The sequence below is a fragment of the Coregonus clupeaformis genome, chromosome 8, assembly GCF_020615455.1.
Source record: "Coregonus clupeaformis isolate EN_2021a chromosome 8, ASM2061545v1, whole genome shotgun sequence".
Lineage (NCBI taxonomy): Eukaryota > Metazoa > Chordata > Actinopteri > Salmoniformes > Salmonidae > Coregonus > Coregonus clupeaformis.
The window spans coordinates 9,243,056-9,264,191 of NC_059199.1; the positions used below are offsets into that span (position 1 = coordinate 9,243,056).

At 47.0% G+C, this 21,136-nt stretch overlaps 1 protein-coding gene across 1 annotated transcript in view; it reads left to right on the forward strand.

Annotated features, from left to right (window-relative positions):
• Positions 1-5,008: 5,008 nt before the first annotated feature.
• Positions 5,009-21,136, forward strand: part of dachb (dachshund b) — a gene marked incomplete at its 3' end in the record, with an annotated part of 68,739 nt that continues 52,611 nt past the window's right edge. Inside the window, exon 1 of the mRNA XM_041882237.2 lies at positions 5,009-5,648. Within this exon, the coding sequence (XP_041738171.2) occupies positions 5,086-5,648 (563 nt within the window). The remainder of the gene's footprint in view (positions 5,649-21,136) is intronic.

A 21,136-nucleotide genomic window follows, 5' to 3' on the forward strand; every position in this document is an offset into this window, starting at 1 on the left:
TTCCACTTGAAGCTCCTGATACTGGAAGTCAAGGCCGTTAACGGAGCGGCCACACGGCTGTAATCCCGGATGAATCTGCGGTAGAAATTCGCAAACCCCAAAAATCTCTGGAGCTGCAATCTCGTACCGGGCTGGGCCCATTCCAGAACCGCTCTAACCTTCTCCTGGTCCATCCTAATCTCTCCCCTGGAGATGATGTACCCGAGAAAGGATGTCGTGTGGGCGTGAAACTCGCACTTCTCGGCCTTCACGAACAGGCGATTCTCCAACAATCGCTGCAGAACCTGCCGGACATGCTGGACGTGGTCGGAAGGTTCCTTCGAGAAGATCAGAATGTCATCCAGGTAAACAAACACAAAGAGACCGATCATATCTCTCAGGACGTCGTTCACCATACTCTGGAATACCGCTGGAGCATTGGTCAGTCCAACGGCATCACCTGATACTCGAAGTGACCCATCGGTGTATTGAAACCCGTCAACCACTCGTCTCCCTCTCTGATCCGGACCATGTGATACGCATTGCGTAGGTCTAGCTTAGTGAACACCGTAGCACCCTGTAAGGAGTCGAAGGCAGAACTCATCAAGGGCAGGGGATACTTGTTCTTGACCGTGATGTCATTCAACCCCCGATAATCAATACACGGTCGAAGAGAGCCATCCTTCTTACCCACAAAGAAGAATCCTGCCCCCAGGGGTGATGACGAGGGACGAACGAGACCAGCAGCTAGGGACTCCTTGATGTAGGTCTCCAAAGCCTCACGTTCAGGGCGGGAGATACTGTATAACCTTCCCTTGGGGTAGACAGCTCCAGGGAACAGGTTGATGGCACAATCATATGGTCGGTGGGGAGGGAGTGACAGAGCCTTCTGCTTACTGAACACTTCCCCCAAATCGTGATATGTCTCGGGAACCAGGGACAAATCTGGGGGTTTAGCCTCAATCACCTGACTGGGAACCGAATGGGGACAGGCAGTCTTGAGACAGTTAGCATGACAATCAAGGCTCCAACTTCGTTACCTTGCCCGTCACCCAATCGAACGTGGGATTGTGTTCCTTCAGCCAGGGGTATCCAAGGACCAGAGGAACATGGGAAGACGGCAGAATGAAGAATGAAATCATCTCCGAATGATTCCCCGACAACAGCATCTTAACCGGTTCAGTCCTCATCGTGATACGTGCCAGACTACTGCCGTTCAGAGTGGTCGCTTCAATGGCTTCCGGCAATTGCTCCTTGGAAAGCCCCAGCTGTTCCACCAACTCGGCATCAAGAAAGCTTCCATCGGCACCTGAATCGATAAAAGCGTTAATCGCTAAGCTCTGATTCCTGTTCACAAGGGTAGCCGGGAAACGGGGTCTGACAGAGGTACTGAGAGGTTGAAACTGGCTCGCTAAAAGTCCTCCCAACTTTAGCGAGCCGGGCAGTTTGACGACCGCCGGGAACAAGTGGAGATGTAATGTCCCGAGCTACCACAGTAGAGGCAGCAGTTGGTCTTACGTCTATGTTGACGCTCCTCCTTGGTTAACTCGTGCCGCCCCACTTGCATGGGTTCAGAATCGGGAGAGAGGACCTCTCCACTAATCCTTTGTGGTGGAGAATGATCGACGTGTTCTGGTCCACCACCCGACCCGACTGGGAACTGAGAAGCTGATCGATTGGACGGACCCCATTGCTTCTCCCTCCTTCGCTCTCGGACTCGATTATCCACCCGAATAGACAAGGCTACCAAGCTGTCCAGGTCACTAGGCTCCGGATAGGAGATCAACTCATCCTTGAGCTGCTCCGACAGACCCTGGTAAAAGGCCGCTTGCAGAGACTCCTCATTCCACCCACTCTCCACAGCCAACGTCTTGAACTCGATCACGAAGTCGGCCACGCTGCGAGTTCCTTGGTGAAGCGAAAACAGGCGCCTAGCTGCGTCCCTCCCTCGGACGGAATGGTCGAAGAGCTTCCTCATCTCGGCCGTGAACCCCTGGTATGAAGCCATGCAGGGGTCTTGTCGTTCCCAAACGGCTGAAGCCCACTCCAGCGCTCGACCACGCAGCAACTCAATCACAAAGGCTATCCTAGCCTTGTCTGTGGCATAAGAGTAGGGCTGTAGATCGAACACTAACCCACACTGCATAAGGAAAGAACGGCATCTTCCCAGCTCCCCCTCATATTTATCCGGCGTCGGAACCTTGGGCTCACGGAAGGACACAGCTCCAGACGCGGCAGGCGAGATGGGTGAAACCGGTAGTGGATCCTCCACCGGAAACTTGCGCTGGTTCTGGACCTCCGTCAGGCCGGTAGAAAGGTTCCGAACTGCCAACGCGATCTCCTGTAGCTCCGTGCTATGATGGCCCAACATCTTCTCCTGATGGGTAATGGCATGGCGAACAGAGTCCAGGTCCGCTGGGTTCATTACTGGCCGGATCGTTCTGTCACGGTTTACTAAGCCAGAACCCAGAAGCAGACCAGGACAGGGTGAGTTGAAACGAAGGTGAGTATTTATTTAACAGATTCCAAAACGATGTAGAATAATCCAGGGGACAGAGCGGACGGCGGAGATGAGTTGGTGGAGGTGCAGTGGTAGATCCAAGAATGGCTCGGCAGCCGCCGACGACCAGGCAGGGGTTGGGTGAAGGTTCCGGGAGATTGACTGCAGATAGAAACAAAACGGAGGTAAGTACACGGCAAGCCCACAAGGTGCAAAACAACAAAACTAACGCTAGAAACTCCAAGGCTGATACACTGACAAACATACTGTTCATGGCTAACGATCCGGCAGGGAATGGATGTTAGGCCAGAGCCTAAGAAGGGTGATGATCAGGACCAGGTGTGCAGATTGCTGATGGGATGCAGGTGCGGAAATCAAGAGAGCTCCCCGGAGCGTTCCAGAACCCTCGGGAAACTGGAGATCACGAGCGGAAAAACTAGTCCACAGACAGGACCCGACTCAGACTGCCGGGATCGTTACACCCCCTGTATATAGCCTGGTTATTGACTCGGTACTGGTACCCCCTGTATATAGCCTGGTTATTGACTCGGTACCGGTACCCCCTGTATATAGCCTGGTTATTGACTCGGTACCGGTACCCCCTGTATATAGCCTGGTTATTGACTCGGTACGGTACCCCTGTATATAGCCTGGTTATTGACTCGGTACCGGTACCCCCTGTATATAGCCTGTATATTGACTCGGTACTGGTACCCCCTGTATATAGCCTGGTTATTGACTCGGTACCGGTACCCCCTGTATATAGCCTGGTTATTGACTCAGTACCGGTACCCCCTGTATATAGCCTGGTTATTGACTCGGTACCGGTACCCCCTGTATATAGCCTGGTTATTGACTCGGTACTGGTACCCCCTGTATATAGCCTGGTTATTGACTCGGTACCGGTACCCCCTGTATATAGCCTGGTTATTGACTCGGTACCGGTACCCCCTGTATATAGCCTGGTTATTGACTCGGTACCGGTACCCCCTGTATATAGCCTGGTTATTGACTCGGTACCGGTACCCCCTGTATATAGCCTGGTTATTGACTCGGTACCGGTACCCCCTGTATATAGCCTGGTTATTGACTCGGTACCGGTACCCCCTGTATATAGCCTTGTTATTGACTCGGTACCGGTACCCCCTGTATATAGCCTGGGGCGGCAGGTAGCTTAGTGGTTAAGAGCGTTGTGCCAGTAACCGAAACGTCGCTGGTTCTAATCCCCGAGCCGACTAGGTGAAAAATCTGTTGATGTGCCCTTGAGCAAGGCACTTAACCCTAATTGCTCATGTAAGTCGCTCTGGATAAGAGCGTCTGCTAAATGACTAAAATGTAAATGTATAGCCTGGTTATTGACTCGGTACCGGTACCCCCTGTATATAGCCTGGTTATTGACTCGGTACCGGTACCCCCTGTATATAGCCTGTATATTGACTCGGTACCGGTACCCCCTGTATATTGCCTTGTTATTGACTCGGTACCGGTACCCCCTGTATATAGCCTGTATATTGACTCGGTACCGGTACCCCCTGTATATAGCCTGGTTATTGACTCGGTACCGGTACCCCCTGTATATAGCCTGGTTATTGACTCGGTACCGGTACCCCCTGTATATAGCCTGGTTATTGACTCGGTACCGGTACCCCCTGTATATAGCCTGGTTATTGTACCGGTACCCCCTGTATATAGCCTGGTTATTGACTCGGTACCGGTACCCCCTGTATATAGCCTGGTTATTGACTCGGTACCGGTACCCCCTGTATATAGCCTGGTTATTGACTCGGTACCGGTACCCCCTGTATATAGCCTGGTTATTGTTATTTTGTTGTGTTACTCTTTTTTTTGTACTCTTAAAAAAAACTTTAGTTCATTTAGTAAATATTTTCTTAAATCTGCATGGTTGGTTAAGGGCTTGTAAGTAAGCATTTCATGGTAACGTCTACACATGTTGTATTCGGAGCATTTGACAAATAACATTTGATTTGATCAAATTACATCAATAGCTGCACTGAAGTCTAACAAATTGATTGGTCGAGTAGGCGGGCCTTCTGACTTTGTGGCTGTCGTCACACTCACTCATCTGATTGGTCGAGTAGGCGGGCCTTCTGACTTTGTGGCTGTCGTCACACTCACTCATCTGATTGGTCGAGTAGGCGGGCCTTCTGACTTTGTGGCCGTTGTCACACTCACTCATCTGATTGGTCGAGTAGGCGGGCCTTCTGACTTTGTGGCCGTCGTCACACTCACTCATCTGATTGGTCGAGTAGGCGGGCCTTCTGACTTTGTGGCCGTTGTCACACTCCCTCATCTGATTGGTCGAGTAGGCGGGCCTTCTGACTTTGTGGCCGTTGTCACACTCCCTCATCTGATTGGTCGAGTAGGCGGGTCTTCTGACTTTGTGGCTGTGGTGGTAACTAGTGACGACCAGGGTAGCGCGTGGGAAACCGAGAGAGAGAACAGCAAAGTTAAAGACAGAGACAGAGACAGAGACAGAGAGAGGGTGAGGAGAGGAGAGGACAGCGCTAGTGAGAGAGAGACAGATAATACATAAGTGCCAGTGAGAGAGATAGAGAAAGTGAGAGAAGGGAGAGAGAAAAGTGACCATGTCCACCACTATGGCCGTCTTGGCGACCCGTCCTGTCCTCTCACCCGGCTCAGGATCAACTTCCTCCGGGGGAATATTCCTCTCCGACCCGATCTACACCCCCACAACCACCAGCCCTCATCCAGACTCCCCCTTCCCGCGGCTCACCACCACCGGACTCCTCAACCCCTTCCTACCCGGCTCAGGAGTCCCATCCGGTGGCTTGGGATTCACCAACACACCGGTGTTTGGAGATCGAGTCATTTCCACCACTGCAACCACAACCAGTGAGTGCAGAATGGTGGATGTACACGGAGTAAAAGTTGCCTCTTTCAGCGTCGGAGGACAGGACGAGTTGATTTGTCTACCCCAAGTTTTTGACCTCTTTCTAAAACACCTCGTCGGCGGGCTTCATACCGTTTACACCAAGCTGAAACGCCTGGATATATGTCCGGTTGTGTGTACTGTGGAGCAGGTCCGGGTCCTGAGGGGGCTCGGTGCGATCCAACCGGGAGTCAACCGCTGCAAGCTCATCTCCAGGCGAGACTTCGAGGCGCTCTACACTGATTGCACCATTGCGAGGTAGGCTATGTTGAACTAAGTTTTATATTTTTATGTTTACATTTTTCTACATTTGTATCTTCGATTATCGTTGTAAACTATTCGTAAATGGCATGCGACCATGCGTTCAATATCAGTGGTGTAAAGTGCTTAAGTAAACATACTTCAAATTACTACTTAAGTAGTTTTTGTGGGGTATCTGTACTTTACTTTACTATTTATATATTTGCCAACTTTTACTTTTACTTCACTACATTCCTAAAGAAAATAATGTACTTTTTTAAGCCATACATTTTCCCTGACACCCAAATGTACTCGTTACATTTTGACAGGAAAATGGGCTAATTCACACACTTATCAAGAGAACATACCTGGTCATCGCTACTGCCTCTGATCTGGCGGACTCACTAAACAAAAATGCTGGAGTGTGCCTCTGGCCATCCGTAAATAAATACAAATTACAAAATTGTGCCATCTGGTTTGCTTAATATAAGGAATTTGAAATGATTTATACTTTTACTTTTGATACTTAAATATATTTAAAATCAAATACTTTTAGACTTTTACTCAAGTAGTATTTTGCTGAGTGACTCAATTTTACTTCAGCCATTTTCTATTAAGGTATCTGTACTTTTTATGTTTTTTATTTAGTACTTTTACTCAAATATGACAATTGAGTACTTTTAACACCACTGTTCAATATAAATAGGTTATGCCAGTATTATCTGACTAAACTCCACTCCATGGTGAATGAAGTTTCTGATGAACTCCACCAACGGAGTGGAGCAGAGACCAGGTTTTGTGGAATTCAGCTCCAACTGCATTGATTTGCCCAAGGTCAATACTTCAACAATGTAATGATGAAAGGCCCACCTATAGTACATCGATTGGCCCAAGTCAACTTATGAAAGGCCCACCTTGTACCTATGTTGGTCCTCTGTAGTAGCATGCCTTTCATTGTTTGCTGAAATCCAGACTTTTTCAATAAACTTTAATCGAATATCACCACTGACTGTTTCCTTGTTGAGATTCAATTGGAAGATGCGCGTTCGCTGCCATCTCAGCGGCATCATGTCCACAGGGGCACGTGCCCCCTTAGATTTGTCCTGTAAAAAGAAAAAGAAAAGAAAATATATAACAAATAAATATATATATATATATTCTCTGTAATACTACTAACCACCAAGCAATTTTATAAAGTTAATGGACTAAAGGAGTCTAACGTTACTCCATAGTCCGAGGACCTTAGATGTTCTGTTTAAAGGCGAATTGGCTCTGGAAGCCAAAACAGCCAAACACTCCATCTAAACATGAAACGATTCTCAATTCCTGTACGGTTCTAGAAACCTAAATCGCTATACTTTCATATCACATCAAAAAAGTATTTCACAAATGCAAAAAAATACACACTTTACTGTACACTGTTTTAACCGGTTTAACACAGTTGCAGCCGGCAGTATTTTTCAGTGACGACACGTTTGTGGCGTCTGTCTTCCATTTACACACAGGTGTTCGGAGACGCAGGCTAATTAGCATCCCCCGCACACACACACACACACACACACACACACACACACACACACACACACACACACACACACACACACACACACACACACACACTGAAAACTGAGCAGTAACTGTTGACACAAGTGGTTATATAAACAAATAAATATAAATATATAAACAAACCGAAACATAGCACTTTATCTTTACCCTGAACTTGATTGGATCATAAATAAATATGTAACTTTTTTGTGCGACCTGACAAAATTCACATAGAAATGTAGGTTATAGATCTGTAATTATATATTTGAAATCAAGTCTAAGAAGCGGTAGATCTGTTCTATGTGCGCTATTTCTATGCTTGACGTTTTTAAGTTTAGTTTTTGCGTCTTTTACTTTCGGTTTTGTCCACCAGCTTCAAACAGCTGAAAATACTATATTTTTTGTTATGGAAAATATATTTAAAAGCGGTTTAGATGGTACAATGATCCTCTACACTATATTTGCTTGTTTTGTCACATAAACTGAAATTAGGCAAACTATTAGAATTTTATCAACCAGGAAATGACAGAGCGATTTCTGCATAGTGCATCTTTAAACTGCTGCATGCTATTTAGTTCCATCTTGAACGTGATGTTTGCATACAGTACCAGTCAAAAGTTTGGACACACCTACTCATTCCAGGGTTTTTCTTTATTTTTACTATTTTCTACATAATAGTGAAGACATCAAAACTATGAAATAACACATATGGAATCATGTAGTAACCAAAAAAGTGTTAAACAAATCAAAATATATTTACATTTTAGATTCTTCAAAGTAGCCACCCTTTGCCTCGATGACAACTTTGCACACTCTTGGCATTCTCTCAACCAGCTTCATGAGGTAGTCACCTGGAATGCATTTAAATTAACAGGTGTGCCTTGTTAAAAGTGAATTTGTGGAATTTATTTCCTTCTTAATGCGTTTGAGCCAATCAGTTGTGTTGTGACAAGGTACTGTAAGGGATCGGGGTTTGGCTGGGTCTAGACAGAGTCTGACACTTCCCCGATCTACAGAGAGGGGGAGTCATCAGACTCGATCTGGTTCACCTGAGTTCTGAGCACACCTGGCAGTAATTAGTGTAGGATTTAAGGTGTGCTCAGTCGGCGCGAGGTATTGTTCCATTGTGACTTGCTAAGCGTTTTGTTCGGACTGAGAGAGAGAGAGTTTGTTGTTTTGATTACCCGTGTATCCGACCAGTGCCTTGTTATTTGACTCCCCGTATTGCTTAATCCTCTACTTGTCTACCCCAGTGATTACCGTTCTCGGATCCTGTGCCTGTGACCTCGACTACGACTAAGCCCGCTCCTTTGGTACCCCTGCCTGTCTATGCCTGGCCCGGTTTTGACCACAGCCCGCCCGACCACGATTAAGCCTTTCCCTTGTCTGTACTTTAATAAAGCATCGCTATTCTGCGATTGGATCTTACCACTCTGTCCGAGTATTCATTACAGAATACCTCGCCCTTACCATGGATCCAGCGGAATTACAGAGGCGATGGGAGATACAGGAGAAATGCATGGATGAACTCCTACAGCTACTCAACGCTGGTGCAGCGGAAGGCACCACCCCGAGTACGGTCAGTCCTCGTCATGCACCTCCGATTTCTATACCGACAAGGTACGACGGGGAACCTGGCAAATGTCAGGGGTTTCTACTCCAGATGTCCCTGTATATGTCGTATAATCATTCCATGTTTTCCGATGACCGTAGCAGGGTGGATTTCATGATTTCTCTGCTAACGGGAAGAGCACTGGATTGGGCTACTGCGCTTTGGGCAGCTGAGGTCCCCGAGCTGAATGAGGAAGTTCAGTTCAAGAGACTGTTTCAAGAGGTGTTCGACCACCCAGTATCTGGGCGTAGTGTGGGAGATCAGCTATGCGAACTTCAGCAGGGCCGTCGCACAGTAGCCGACTACGCTTTAGAGTTCCGTACTATGGCAGCCGGTAGCGGATGGAGCGAGACTGCTTTGCTCACAGTTTTCCGTAGAGGGCTGCGCAAAGACGTACAGACTGAGTTGGCTTGTCGAGGAGATATCACTACGCTACATGAGTTTATCAAGATTGCCATCTCTATTGATAATCTTATAGTGCAACACAAGGCATCCACAGTTCGGGAGCCCTCGATCACTGGTCCTATGCAAGCGACAGAGCGGAGGAGAGAATCTGAGGAGGAACCTATGCAACTGGGACGGTCACCTCTACAAGGGTCGGTGAGACAACAACGTCGGCAAGACGGACTATGCCTGTATTGTGGTCAGTCGGGTCATTTCGTGCGTCAATGTCCGGTACGACCTAACCGTACCTCAGGATATCGCCTCGGAACTGCCAAACCGGTGAGTGAGACTCCAGTTTTGATCATTACAGCTAAACAAATGTATGTACCTGTTACCTTATCTGTCGGAGAGAAAGTGCGCAGGTTGGAAGGACTTATTGATTCCGGAGCGGCGGCCAGCTTTCTGGATATGGGTCTTGCTGAGGAGTTGGGAGTTCAACTTATTCCTATTCAACCTCCCCTGCGAGTCAACGCGCTAGACGGTGAGCCCATGGGCACTGGGTTCATTACGCACCGTACCGGGGAGATCAAGTTACAAGTGGGCGCCATACACCAGGAGAACATCTTTTTTTTCGTCATTTCCGCTCCACGGGAGCCACTAGTTCTCGGCCACCCCTGGCTCGTCCTCCATGATCCGGTCATCTCCTGGAAATCTGGCGATATCACAGCTTGGAGTGAGGTATGTAGGGCAGAGTGCCTCAATTTACCGTGCAAAACGTCTACTGTGGAGGATGCGCAAGGTGCGGTGTCTACTGTGGTCCCTACAGAATACCAGGATTACGCGCAGGTGTTCTCCAAGGAGAGGGCTACCGTGTTACCACCTCATCGGGCCTGGGACTGCGGGATTGATCTACTATCCGGAGCTACACCTCCTCGTGGAAGAATCTACCCGTTGTCACAGCCTGAACGAGAAGCGATGAGTCAGTATGTTGATGAGGCGCTACAGCAAGGGGCCATCCGCCCATCGACGTCTCCCGCCGCATCCAGTTTTTTCTTTGTAAAGAAAAAGGATGGCGGACTGCGTCCTTGTATCGACTATCAAGGGTTGAACGATATAACCATAAAAAATCGTTATCCCCTTCCTTTGATTCCAGCCGCCCTTGAACAGGTGGGACAGGCCTCCATGTACAGTAAACTGGACCTCAGGAGTGCGTACAATCTGGTGCGTATTAGAGAGGGGGATGAATGGAAGACCGCCTTCATCACACATCGAGGACACTACGAATATTGTGTCATGCCCTATGGACTTACCAACGCGCCCTCAGTATTTCAGGCGTTCATGAATGACATTTTCAGAGACATGATTGATCGATTTGTCATAGTATACATTGATGACATCCTCATATATTCTAACTCGCTGAGTGAACATGTGTCCCATGTACGACAGGTTCTGGATCGGCTCCTACAACATTCTCTGTTTGTGAAGGCAGAAAAAAGCGAATTCCACGTCACTACGATTTCCTTCCTTGGGGCCATACTCACTCCCGACGGTGTTAAACTGGATGAATCTAAGGTGCAAGCGGTACAAGACTGGCCTCAACCCAAGACGGTGAAGGAGCTCCAGAGGTTCTTAGGGTTTGCCAATTACTATAGACGGTTCGTGCGTAATTTCAGCACAACCGCAGCGCCTCTGTCGGCGATGACCAGCTACAAGGGTCGCGGTCTGAACTGGACGGAGGGGGCAGTGCGTGCGTTTGAGACGCTGAAGCAACGTTTTACCACCGCTCCTATTCTATGTCAGCCGGACCCTACCTTACCGTTTATCGTGGAAGTGGACGCTTCGGAGGTTGGAGTTGGAGCCGTGTTATCCCAACGCCAAGGTGAGCCGCCTAAATCACGACCCTGTGCTTTCTTTTCCCGGAAATTGAATGCTGCCGAGCAGAACTATGACGTGGGTAATCGGGAATTACTGGCGGTGAAGTTAGCCCTGGAGGAGTGGAGACATTGGTTGGAGGGAGCAGAGCATCCGTTCCAGGTGCTCACGGACCACCGCAACCTGGAGTATCTTCACAGCGCCAAACGACTGAACTCCCGACAGGCCAGGTGGTCTTTATTCTTCAACCGGTTCCGATTCACTGTGTCTTATATCCCCGGGTCCAAGAATGGTAAGGCGGATGCGCTTTCCCGACGGTTCGAGCGCACGGAAAGACCCGTGGAGCCAGAAACTATTCTCCCCATGAGTTACCGTGCTGGACCGGTGAGGTGGGCTATTGATGACACGATTCAGGAGAGCTTACAAGCGGAACCAGCCCCTCCAGAAACCCCGGAGTCTAAGGTGTTTGTGCCAGCTTCTCTTCGCCCTCAACTGATGGAATGGTACCACACGTCGCTGGGATCTGGTCATCCTGGAATCACTCGAACTACACAACTCATCAGCCGAAAATACTGGTGGGATTCCCTCGCAGATGACGTCAGAGACTATGTCTTATCCTGTCCAGTATGTGCCCAGTCCAAGGTACCTCGTGCACTACCGGAGGGTAAGCTGATGCCATTGCCAACTCCTCAACGACCATGGTCGCACATTGCCATGGACTTTATTACCGACCTACCAGAATCAGAGGGCCATACTGTAATTCTCGTGGTCATCGATCGTTTCTCCAAGATTTGTCGGTTAGTACCTATGACCCGTTTGCCTAACGCTACTCAGATGGCTGAGACTATGTTTACCCAGGTGTTCCGGCAGTTTGGTGTCCCGGAGGATATTGTTTCCGACCGGGGACCCCAGTTTGTATCCCGGGTATGGAAGGCGTTCTGCGAACGCTTGGGCATTTCGGTTAGCCTAACCTCCGGATATCATCCCCAGGCCAATGGGCAGACAGAACGGCTCAACCAGGAAATTGGGAAATATCTACGGCAACAATGTTCGCGGCAACCGCAAGAGTGGAGTCGATTCCTTCCTTGGGTAGAGTATGCTCAGAACTCACTCATTCACACCTCCCTACGTTTAACGCCCTTCCAGTGTGTTCTAGGGTATCAACCCCCCCTGTTCCCGTGGGATACCGCATCAGGGATGGTACCGGCGGTGGACGAGTGGTTCCGTCGGAGTGCGCAGGTCTGGGAGACGGCCCATCAACATCTCAGCCAAGCCTCACAACAACAAAAGACCGACGCCGGAGACCTACTCCCAGTTATCAACCCGGGCAACGAGTGTGGCTGTCTACCCGAGACCTGCGGTTCCGACGGAGCTGCAAGAAGCTCCAACCCAGGTACATTGGTCCCTTCAAAGTACAGAGGCGTATTAACCCTGTCACCTACCGTCTGTTCCTCCCTCGACACTACAGGATAAACCCTACGTTCCACGTCTCCCTGCTGAAACCTGTCCATTATAGCCCGATGTATCCACCAATCGCTCAACAACCTACTACACCACCTTTGGAGGATGAACAGGACACCATCTATACAGTCCACGAGATACTGGAGTCAAGACGGAGACGAGGGGGCATCGAATATCTCGTGGACTGGGAGGGATATGGACCTGAGGAACGGTCCTGGGTTCCGGCTAAGGATATACTGGATCCCGCTCTCAAGGCCACTTTCCACGCTGAGCACCCAGATCAGCCAGGACCCCGACCCAGAGGAAGACCACCCGGTAGAGGTAGAAGGCCGTCAGGAGCCGGCCCTGGGGAGGGGGATACTGTAAGGGATCGGGGTTTGGCTGGATCTAGACAGAGTCTGACACTTCCCCGATCTACAGAGAGGGGGAGTCATCAGACTCCATCTGGTTCACCTGAGTTCTGAGCACACCTGTCAGTAATTAGTGTAGGATTTAAGGTGTGCTCAGAAGCTCAGTCGGCGCGAGGTATTGTTCCATTGTGACTTGCTAAGCGTTTTGTTCGGACTGAGAGAGAGAGAGTTTGTTGTTTTGATTACCCGTGTATCCGACCAGTGCCTTGTTATTTGACTCCCCGTATTGCTTAATCCTCTACTTGTCTACCCCAGTGATTACCGTTCTCGGATCCTGTGCCTGTGACCTCGACTACGACTAAGCCCGCTCCTTTGGTACCCCTGCCTGTCTATGCCTGGCCCGGTTTTGACCACAGCCCGCCCGACCACGATTAAGCCTTTCCCTTGTCTGTACTTTAATAAAGCATCGCTATTCTGCGATTGGATCTTACCACTCTGTCCGAGTATTCATTACAGGTAGGAGTGGTATACAGAAGATAATAGAAGTGCTCAGCATATGTGGGAACTCCTTCAAGACTTTTGGAAAAGCATTCCAGGTGAAGCTGGTTGAGAGAATGCCAAGAGTGTGCAAAGCTGTCATCAAAGCAAAGGGTGGCTACTTTGAAGAATCTAAAATCTAAAATATATTTAGATTTGTTTAACACTTTTTTGGTTACTACATGATTCCATATGTGTTATTTCATAGTTTTGATGTCTTCACTATTATTCTACAATGTGGAAAATAGTAAAAATAAAGAAAAACCCTTGAATGAGTAGTTGTGTCCAAACCTATGACTGGTACTGTACATAAAAGTTTATTTGGCACTGTTCAGTTGATCTTACATTAAGCTTGTTGCCATAACAGTCATAATTCTCTCCACTTGTTTTTACCAGGACAGTTGGCCTATACAGTGTCACCCCCCCCCACACACACACACACACTAACACACACACAGTGGAACGGATTTGTCAGTTATAGTTAATAATTTCATTGGACAAGTAAAAACACAGTCGAGGTCCATTGTGCTGCAGCGCATGGATTCCACCGGCCAAAATTAAATTGACAGTTTTGTCATGCCTGTCTCCTCTCTTCTCTCCTATATATTTTGTTATTTTTCTGCTTGTGAAGAAAGCCCTAGATAGATTCCTTGGTTCACATCATATTAGTGTTGTGTTTCTAGATAGATTCCTTTGTTCACATCATAGTATTCAAAATAAATAAGTGTTGTTTAGTTTAATAAATAAATTAGTGACGCACCACATGCTTTAGTGTCTGTCGCCAACATATCCAGCATAGATTAGTTGGTATTTAGTTGGTATCGCTTATTTACATAATTTAATGCAGTCCCAAATGGCATCCTATATTCCCTACCTAGGGCTCTGGTGAAAGTAGCGCACTAACTGGCCATTTGGGATGAAAGCCCTTAACACATTTTATGACCTCCTTAATTTACTCTGTTTACGCAGGAAATAATCAAGAAAATAAACACTCTCTTTCTGTTCAGTCACCGTTTATGTACGTAGGCTCTCAGGGAACACACACACCGATCACATCGTGTTCTTGAATAATAGTTAACATTAACTAGTTCCGAGAGAGAGAGAGAGAGAGAGAGAGAGAGAGAGAGAGAGAGAGAGAGAGAGAGAGAGAGAGAGAGAGAGAGAGAGAGAGAGAGAGAGAGAGAGAGAGAGAGAGAGAGAGAGAGAGAGAGAGAGAGAGAGAGAGAGAGAGAGAGAGAGAGAGAGAGAGAGAGAGAGAGAGAGAGAGAGAGAGAGAGAGAGAGAGAGAGAGAGAGAGAGAGAGAGAGAGAGAGAGAGAGAGAGAGAGAGAGAGAGAGAGAGAGAGAGAGAGAGAGAGAGAGAGAGAGAGAGAGAGAGAGAGAGAGAGAGAGAGAGAGAGAGAGAGAGAGAGAGAGAGAGAGAGAGAGAGAGAGAGAGAGAGAGAGAGAGAGAGAGAGAGAGAGAGAGAGAGAGAGAGAGAGAGAGATCAAAGCATGGAAACATGATCCTCAAATGATCTTTGTATTTGGTGAAATGGATACCCTTTCACGTTTACCGTTGAATCCCTTTCAGCTGACAAAAAAAGGAGAAAGAGAGTATTAGGAACAAGAGAGACGGAAGAGAGAGTTAGACTATTTTATGACTCCATCTGCAGGTTGTTTTATCCGTTTATTGCGATCACTTGTTCTTTTACTATTTTGGCGCCTAGGCTCATCAAACTACAAAATTGCTAAATGACTTGGGGACTGGCTGCACACACACACTGCACTTAGTAGAGTGGCTGGAAAATTGCATTAAAGAGCAAAACATATCTTCACTCCTCCATCAGTGAATCTGTCTGTCCTTCCTCTCCTCCTCCCCGTTACCTGGTGTTGGTGTAGAAGTAACACATGAAAAGCTCAGGTGTGGGTGAGAGGTCACGTAGGGGTCAGACCATAGGGATCACTAGTGTCTGCAGGGTTGGGGTAAATTCCTGTCAATTCAGAAAGTAAAACAAATTCCAAGTCCAAATATTCGTAATTGAAAAGCATGGACATTTCTGAATCTTTGGTGGCCTTCCTAAGCCAGGATTCAGACACTGCTAGAACATCAGGGTTGGTGGAGTGTGCTAACGCAGTGAATAACTCAAACTTAGGGAGGAGGCTTCTGATGTTAATATGCAAGAAACCAAGGCTTTTGCGGTTACAGAAGTCAACAAATGATAGCGCCTGGGGAGTAGGAGTGATACTGGGGGCTACAGGGCCTGGGTTAACCTCTACATCACCAGAGGAACAGAGGAGGAATAGAATAAGGATACGGCTAAAGGCTTTAAGAACTGGTCTTCTAGTGCGTTGGGTACAGAGAATAAAAGGGGGCAGATTTCCGGGCGTTGTAGAATAGATTCAGGGCATTATGTACAGACAAGGATATGGAAGGATATGAGTACAGTGGAGGTAAACCTAAGCATTGGGTAACAATGAAAGAGATAGCATCACTGGAGGCACTGATTGAGCCGGTGTGTGGGGGGTGGGACAAAGGAGCTATCTGAGGCAGGTTGAGCGGGACTGGAGGTTCTACAGTGAAATTGTATAATAAGAACTAACCCAAACAGCAATAGGCTAGGCATATTGACATGGGAGAGAGGCATAAAGCAATCACAGGTGTTATTCGAGAGAGCTAAGACAACAGCTGGTAATGGTGACGAAAGTTTGAGCTGAGGCTAAACAGATAAACAGGATGGGGTACCGTGTAAAGGAACAGTCCAGCAGGCATCAGCTGTGCAGCTGAGTGATCATAAGGTCCAGTGAACAGCAATAGGTGAGTCCGGGAGCAGTTCAGTTCTGTGGCTTCTACGCTACAGGCGAGCGGGAGGCACGGCTGTTGATTGCGTGTGCTAGAGGGCCGGGGCTAGCAGATGGATCTTCGTGGTCGTCGCAACGGGAAGCCTGTTGAAACCACATCAGACGATTACGTCGGCAGACCAGTCGTGATGGATCGGCGGGGCTCCGTGTCAACACTAGGAGGTCCCGTCCGGTTGACAGAGAGGTAGATAGCCGGGAGATGGGCCTGGCTCGAGGCTAGCTCAAGGCTAACTGGAGCTTGCTACTGGACAGTGGTGATTAGCCAACAACAACAACAGCCATTCGGTTGCAGCTAGCTAGTTGTGAGGATCCGGTGTTAAGGTCCAGTGATTCAGTGATTCCGGCAGAAAATCCCATATGCTATGGCTCGATAGCCCGATGTGCAGACTGGCCGATAATTGTCCAGGCTAGAGCTGGCTGGTAGGTAGTGCAGGCCACGGACAGTGGTGAAGACCGCTAACGGTGGCTAATAGCAAGTAGCTAGTTAGCTGGCTAGTTTCAGCCGGATGTTCTAGATACGAAGGTATAAAGAAATAATAGAATCCGTTCCACATTGGTTGAGGCGGGTTGCAGGAAAGTATATTTAGTTAAAGGATGGATAGTGAGATTGAGAAAAAAACAGGCTATTTACATGAGGACACTACAGAAAACACTACCGCACTGCTACGCCATCTTGGATTAATGTAGCGCCTTACGGTCAGATGCCGAGCAGTTGCCATACCAGGCGGTGATGCATCCAGTCAGTATGCTCTCGATGGTGCAGCTGTGGAACTTTTTGAGGATCTGGGGACCCATGCCAAATCTTTTCAGTCTCCTGAGGGGGAAAAGGTGTTGTTGTGCCCTCTTCACGACTGTCTTGGTGTGTTTGGACCATGATAGTTTGTTGGTGATGTGGACACCAAGGAACCTGAAACTCTCTACCCGCTCCACTACAGCCCCGTCTTCGGCCCTCCTTTTCCTGTAGTCCACGATCAGCTCCTTTGTCTTGTTCACATTGAGGGAGACGTTGTTATCCTGGGACCACACGGCCAGGTCTCTGACCTCCTCCCTATAGGTTGTCTCATCGTTGTCGGTGATCAGGCCTACTACTGTTGTGTCGTCAGCAAACTTAACGATGGTGTTGGAGTCATGTTTGGCCACGAACAGGGTGTACAGGAGGGGACTAAGCACGCACCCCTGAGGGGCCCCAGTGTTGAGGATCAGCATGGCAGACATGTTGTTGCCTACCCTTACCACCTGGGGGCGGCCCGTCATGAAGTCCTGCATCCAGTTTCAGAGGGAGGTGTTTAGTCCCAAGGTCCTTAGCTTAGTGATGAGCTTTGTTGGCACGATGGTGTTAAACGCTGAGCTGTAGTCAATGAACAGCATTCTCACATAGGTGTTCCTTTTGTCCAGGTGGGAAAGGGCAGTGTGGAGTGCGATTGAGATTGCGTCATATGTGGATCTGTTGGAGCAAAATGATGCTGTTGATGTGAGCAATGACCAGTCTTTCAAAGCACTTCATGGCTACCGACGTGAGTGCTATGGGGCAGTAATCATTTAGGCAGGTTACATTTTTTACCTCGCTTCCTTGTTCACAAGGACTATGGTGGTCTGCTTGAAACATGTTGGTATTACAGACTCGGTCAGGGAGAGGTTGAAAATGTCAGTGAAGACACTTGCCAGTTGGTCCGCGCATGCTTTGAGTACACGTCCTGGTAATCCGTCTGGCCCCGCGGCTTTGTGAATGTTGACCTGTTTAAAGGTCTTGCTCACATCGGCTACGGAGAGCGTTATCACACAGTCGTTCGGAGCAGCTGGTGCTCTCATGCATGCTTCAGTGTTGCTTGCCTCGAAGCACGCATAGAAGTCATTTAGCTCGTCTGGTAGGCTTGTGTCACTGGGCAGCTCGCGGCTGAGCTTCCCTTTGTAGTCCATAATAGTTTGCAAGCCCTGCCACATCAGACAAGCGTCAGAACCGGTGTAGTAGGATTCAATATTAATCCTGTATTGATGCTTTGCCTGTTTGATGGTTCGTGTTAGGGCGTAGCGGGATTTCTTCTAAAGGTCCGGATTAGTGTCCCACTCCTTGGAAGCGGCAGCTCTAGCCTTTAGCTCGATGCGGATGTTGCCTGTAATCCATGGTTGGGGTATGTACTTACGGTCACTGGGGACGATGTCGTCGTTGTACTTATTGATGAAGCCGGTGACTGAGGTAGTATACTCCTCAATGCCATTGGATGAATCCCGGAACATGTTCCAGTCTGTGCTAGCAAAACAGTCCTGTAGCGTAGCATCCGCGTCATCTGACCACTTCTGTATTGAGCGAGTCACTGGTACTTCCTGCTTTAGTTTTTGCTTGTAAGCAGGAATCAGGAGGATATAATTATGGTCAGATTTGCCAAATGGAGGGTGAGGGAGAGCTTTGTACACGTCTCCGTGTGTGGAGTAAAAGGTGTTCTATAATTTTTTTCCTCTGGTTGCACATGTGACATGCTGGAGAGATTAGGTCAAACGGATTTAAGTTTGCCTGCATTAAAGTCCCCGGCCGCTAGGAGCTTCAATTTTTGTGGGCTGCAATTTCTGAGGCTGTTAACTCTAATGAACTTATCCTCTGCAGCAGAGTTAACTTTGGGTCTTCCAATCCTGTGGCGGTCCTCATGAGAGCCAGTTTCATCATTGCGCTTGATGGTTTTTGCGACTGCACTTGAAAAAACGTTCAAAGTACTTGAATTGTTCCGTATTCACTGACCTTCATGTCTTAAAATAATGATGCACTGTCATTTCTCTTTGCTTATTTGATAATAATATGGACTTGGTCTTTTACCAAATAGGGCTATCTTCTGTATACCTTGTCACAACACAACTGATTGGCTCAAACACATTAAGAAGGAAAGAAATTCCACAAATTAACTTTTAAGAAAGCACACCTGTTAATTGAAATGCATTCCACGTGACTACCTCATGAAGCTGGTTGAGAGAATGCCAAGAGTGTGCAAAGCTGTCATCAAGGCAAAGGGTGGCTATTTGAAGAATCTCAAATCTAAAATGTATTTTGATTTGTTTAACAGTTTTTTGGTTACTACATGACTCCATATGTGTTATTTCATAGTGTTGATGTCTTCACTATTATTCTACAATGTAGAAAATAGTAAAAATAAAGAAAAACCCTTGAATGAGTAGGTGTGTCCAAACCTTTGACTGGTACTGTATGTAAATATGGTATTTTTGTTTTCTAAAAACCTGTTTTCGCTTTGTCATTATTGGGTACTGTGTGTAGATTGATGAGGGGAAAAAATCATTTAATCAATTTTAGAATAAGGCTGTAACATAACAAAATGTGGAAAAAGTAAAGTGGTCTGAATACTTTGTTTATCTGCTGTACTTGCTGTATGTGAAGTAGATTTCCATGTGTTTACTATAGAGAGCCTGGAATAACTGAGATAAGCATTGGGTTACCTAGGGAAATGTCACTGTTTGCGGTAGAGTACACACACACACACACACACACACACACACACACACACACACACACACACACCAAGACACACTGACTGTCTGTATATTGAGGGAAACTCAAGAAGTATAACACGTTCTAGAAGTATAACACATTCTAGAAGTATAACACATTCTAGAAGTATAACACATTCTAGAAGTATAACACATTCTAGAAGTATAACACATTCTAGAAGTATAACACATTCTAGAAGTATAACACGTTCTAGCAGTATAACACATTCTAGAAGTTTAACACATTCTAGAAGTATAACACATTCTAGAAGTATAACACGTTCTAGAAGTATAACACGTTCTAGAAGTATAACACGTTCTAGAAGTATAACACGTTCTAGAAGTATAACACGTTCTAGAAGTATAACACGTTCTAGAAGTATAACATGTTCTAGGAGTATAACACATTCTAGAAGTATAACACGTTCTAGAAGTATACAGTGTTTGGCCACCTGCTGCCTGCTGAAGGCTAGTGTCAGGCTTGGATTTGGAATAAGCTACTTGTCTTTCTCTTCCATTTATCTGTCCCCATTCCCTCTCTCCCTCTCTCCCCTCCCCACTCTGTCATTCCCACCTGATTGAACTTACACAATGAAAACAATTCATTTTAGGTCTCACTGTGACCCCCTCCTCTCTCTCTCTCTCTCATTTAAATTCAATTTAAGGGCTTTATTGGCATGGGAAACGTATGTTAACATTGTCAAAGCAAGTGAAGTAGATAATAAACAAAAGTGAAATAAACAATAAATATTAACAGTAAACATTACACTCAGAAGTTTCAAAAGAATAAAGACATTTCAAATGTCATATTATGTCTATATACAGTGTTGTAATGATGTGGAAATAGTTAAAGTACAAATGGGAAAATAAATATTGGTTGTATTTACAGTGGTGTTTGTTCTTCACTGGTTGCCCTTTTCTTGTGGCAACAGGTCACAAATCTTGCAGCTGTGATGGCACACTGTGGTATTTCACCCAGTAGATAAGGGAGTTTATCAAAATTGGATTTGTTTTGGAATTCTTTGTGGGTCTGTGTAATCTGAGGGAAATATGTGTCTCTAATATGGTCATACATTTGGCAGGAAGTTAGGAAGTGCAGCTCAGTTTCCACCTCATTTTGTGGGCAGTGTGCACATAGCCTGTCTTCTCTTGAGAGCCAGGTCTGCCTACGGTGGCCTTTCTCAATAGCAAGGCTATGCTCACTGAGTCTGTACATAGTCAAAGCTTTCCTTAAGTTTGGGTCAGTCAAAGTGGTCAGGTATTCTGCCACTGTGTACTCTCTGTTTAGGGCCAAATAGCATTCTAGCTTGCTCAGTTTTTTTGCTAATTCTTTCCAATGTGTCAAGTAATTATCTATTTGTTTTCTCATGTTTTGGTTGTGTCTAATTGTGTTGCTGTTCCTGTCCTGGGGCTCTG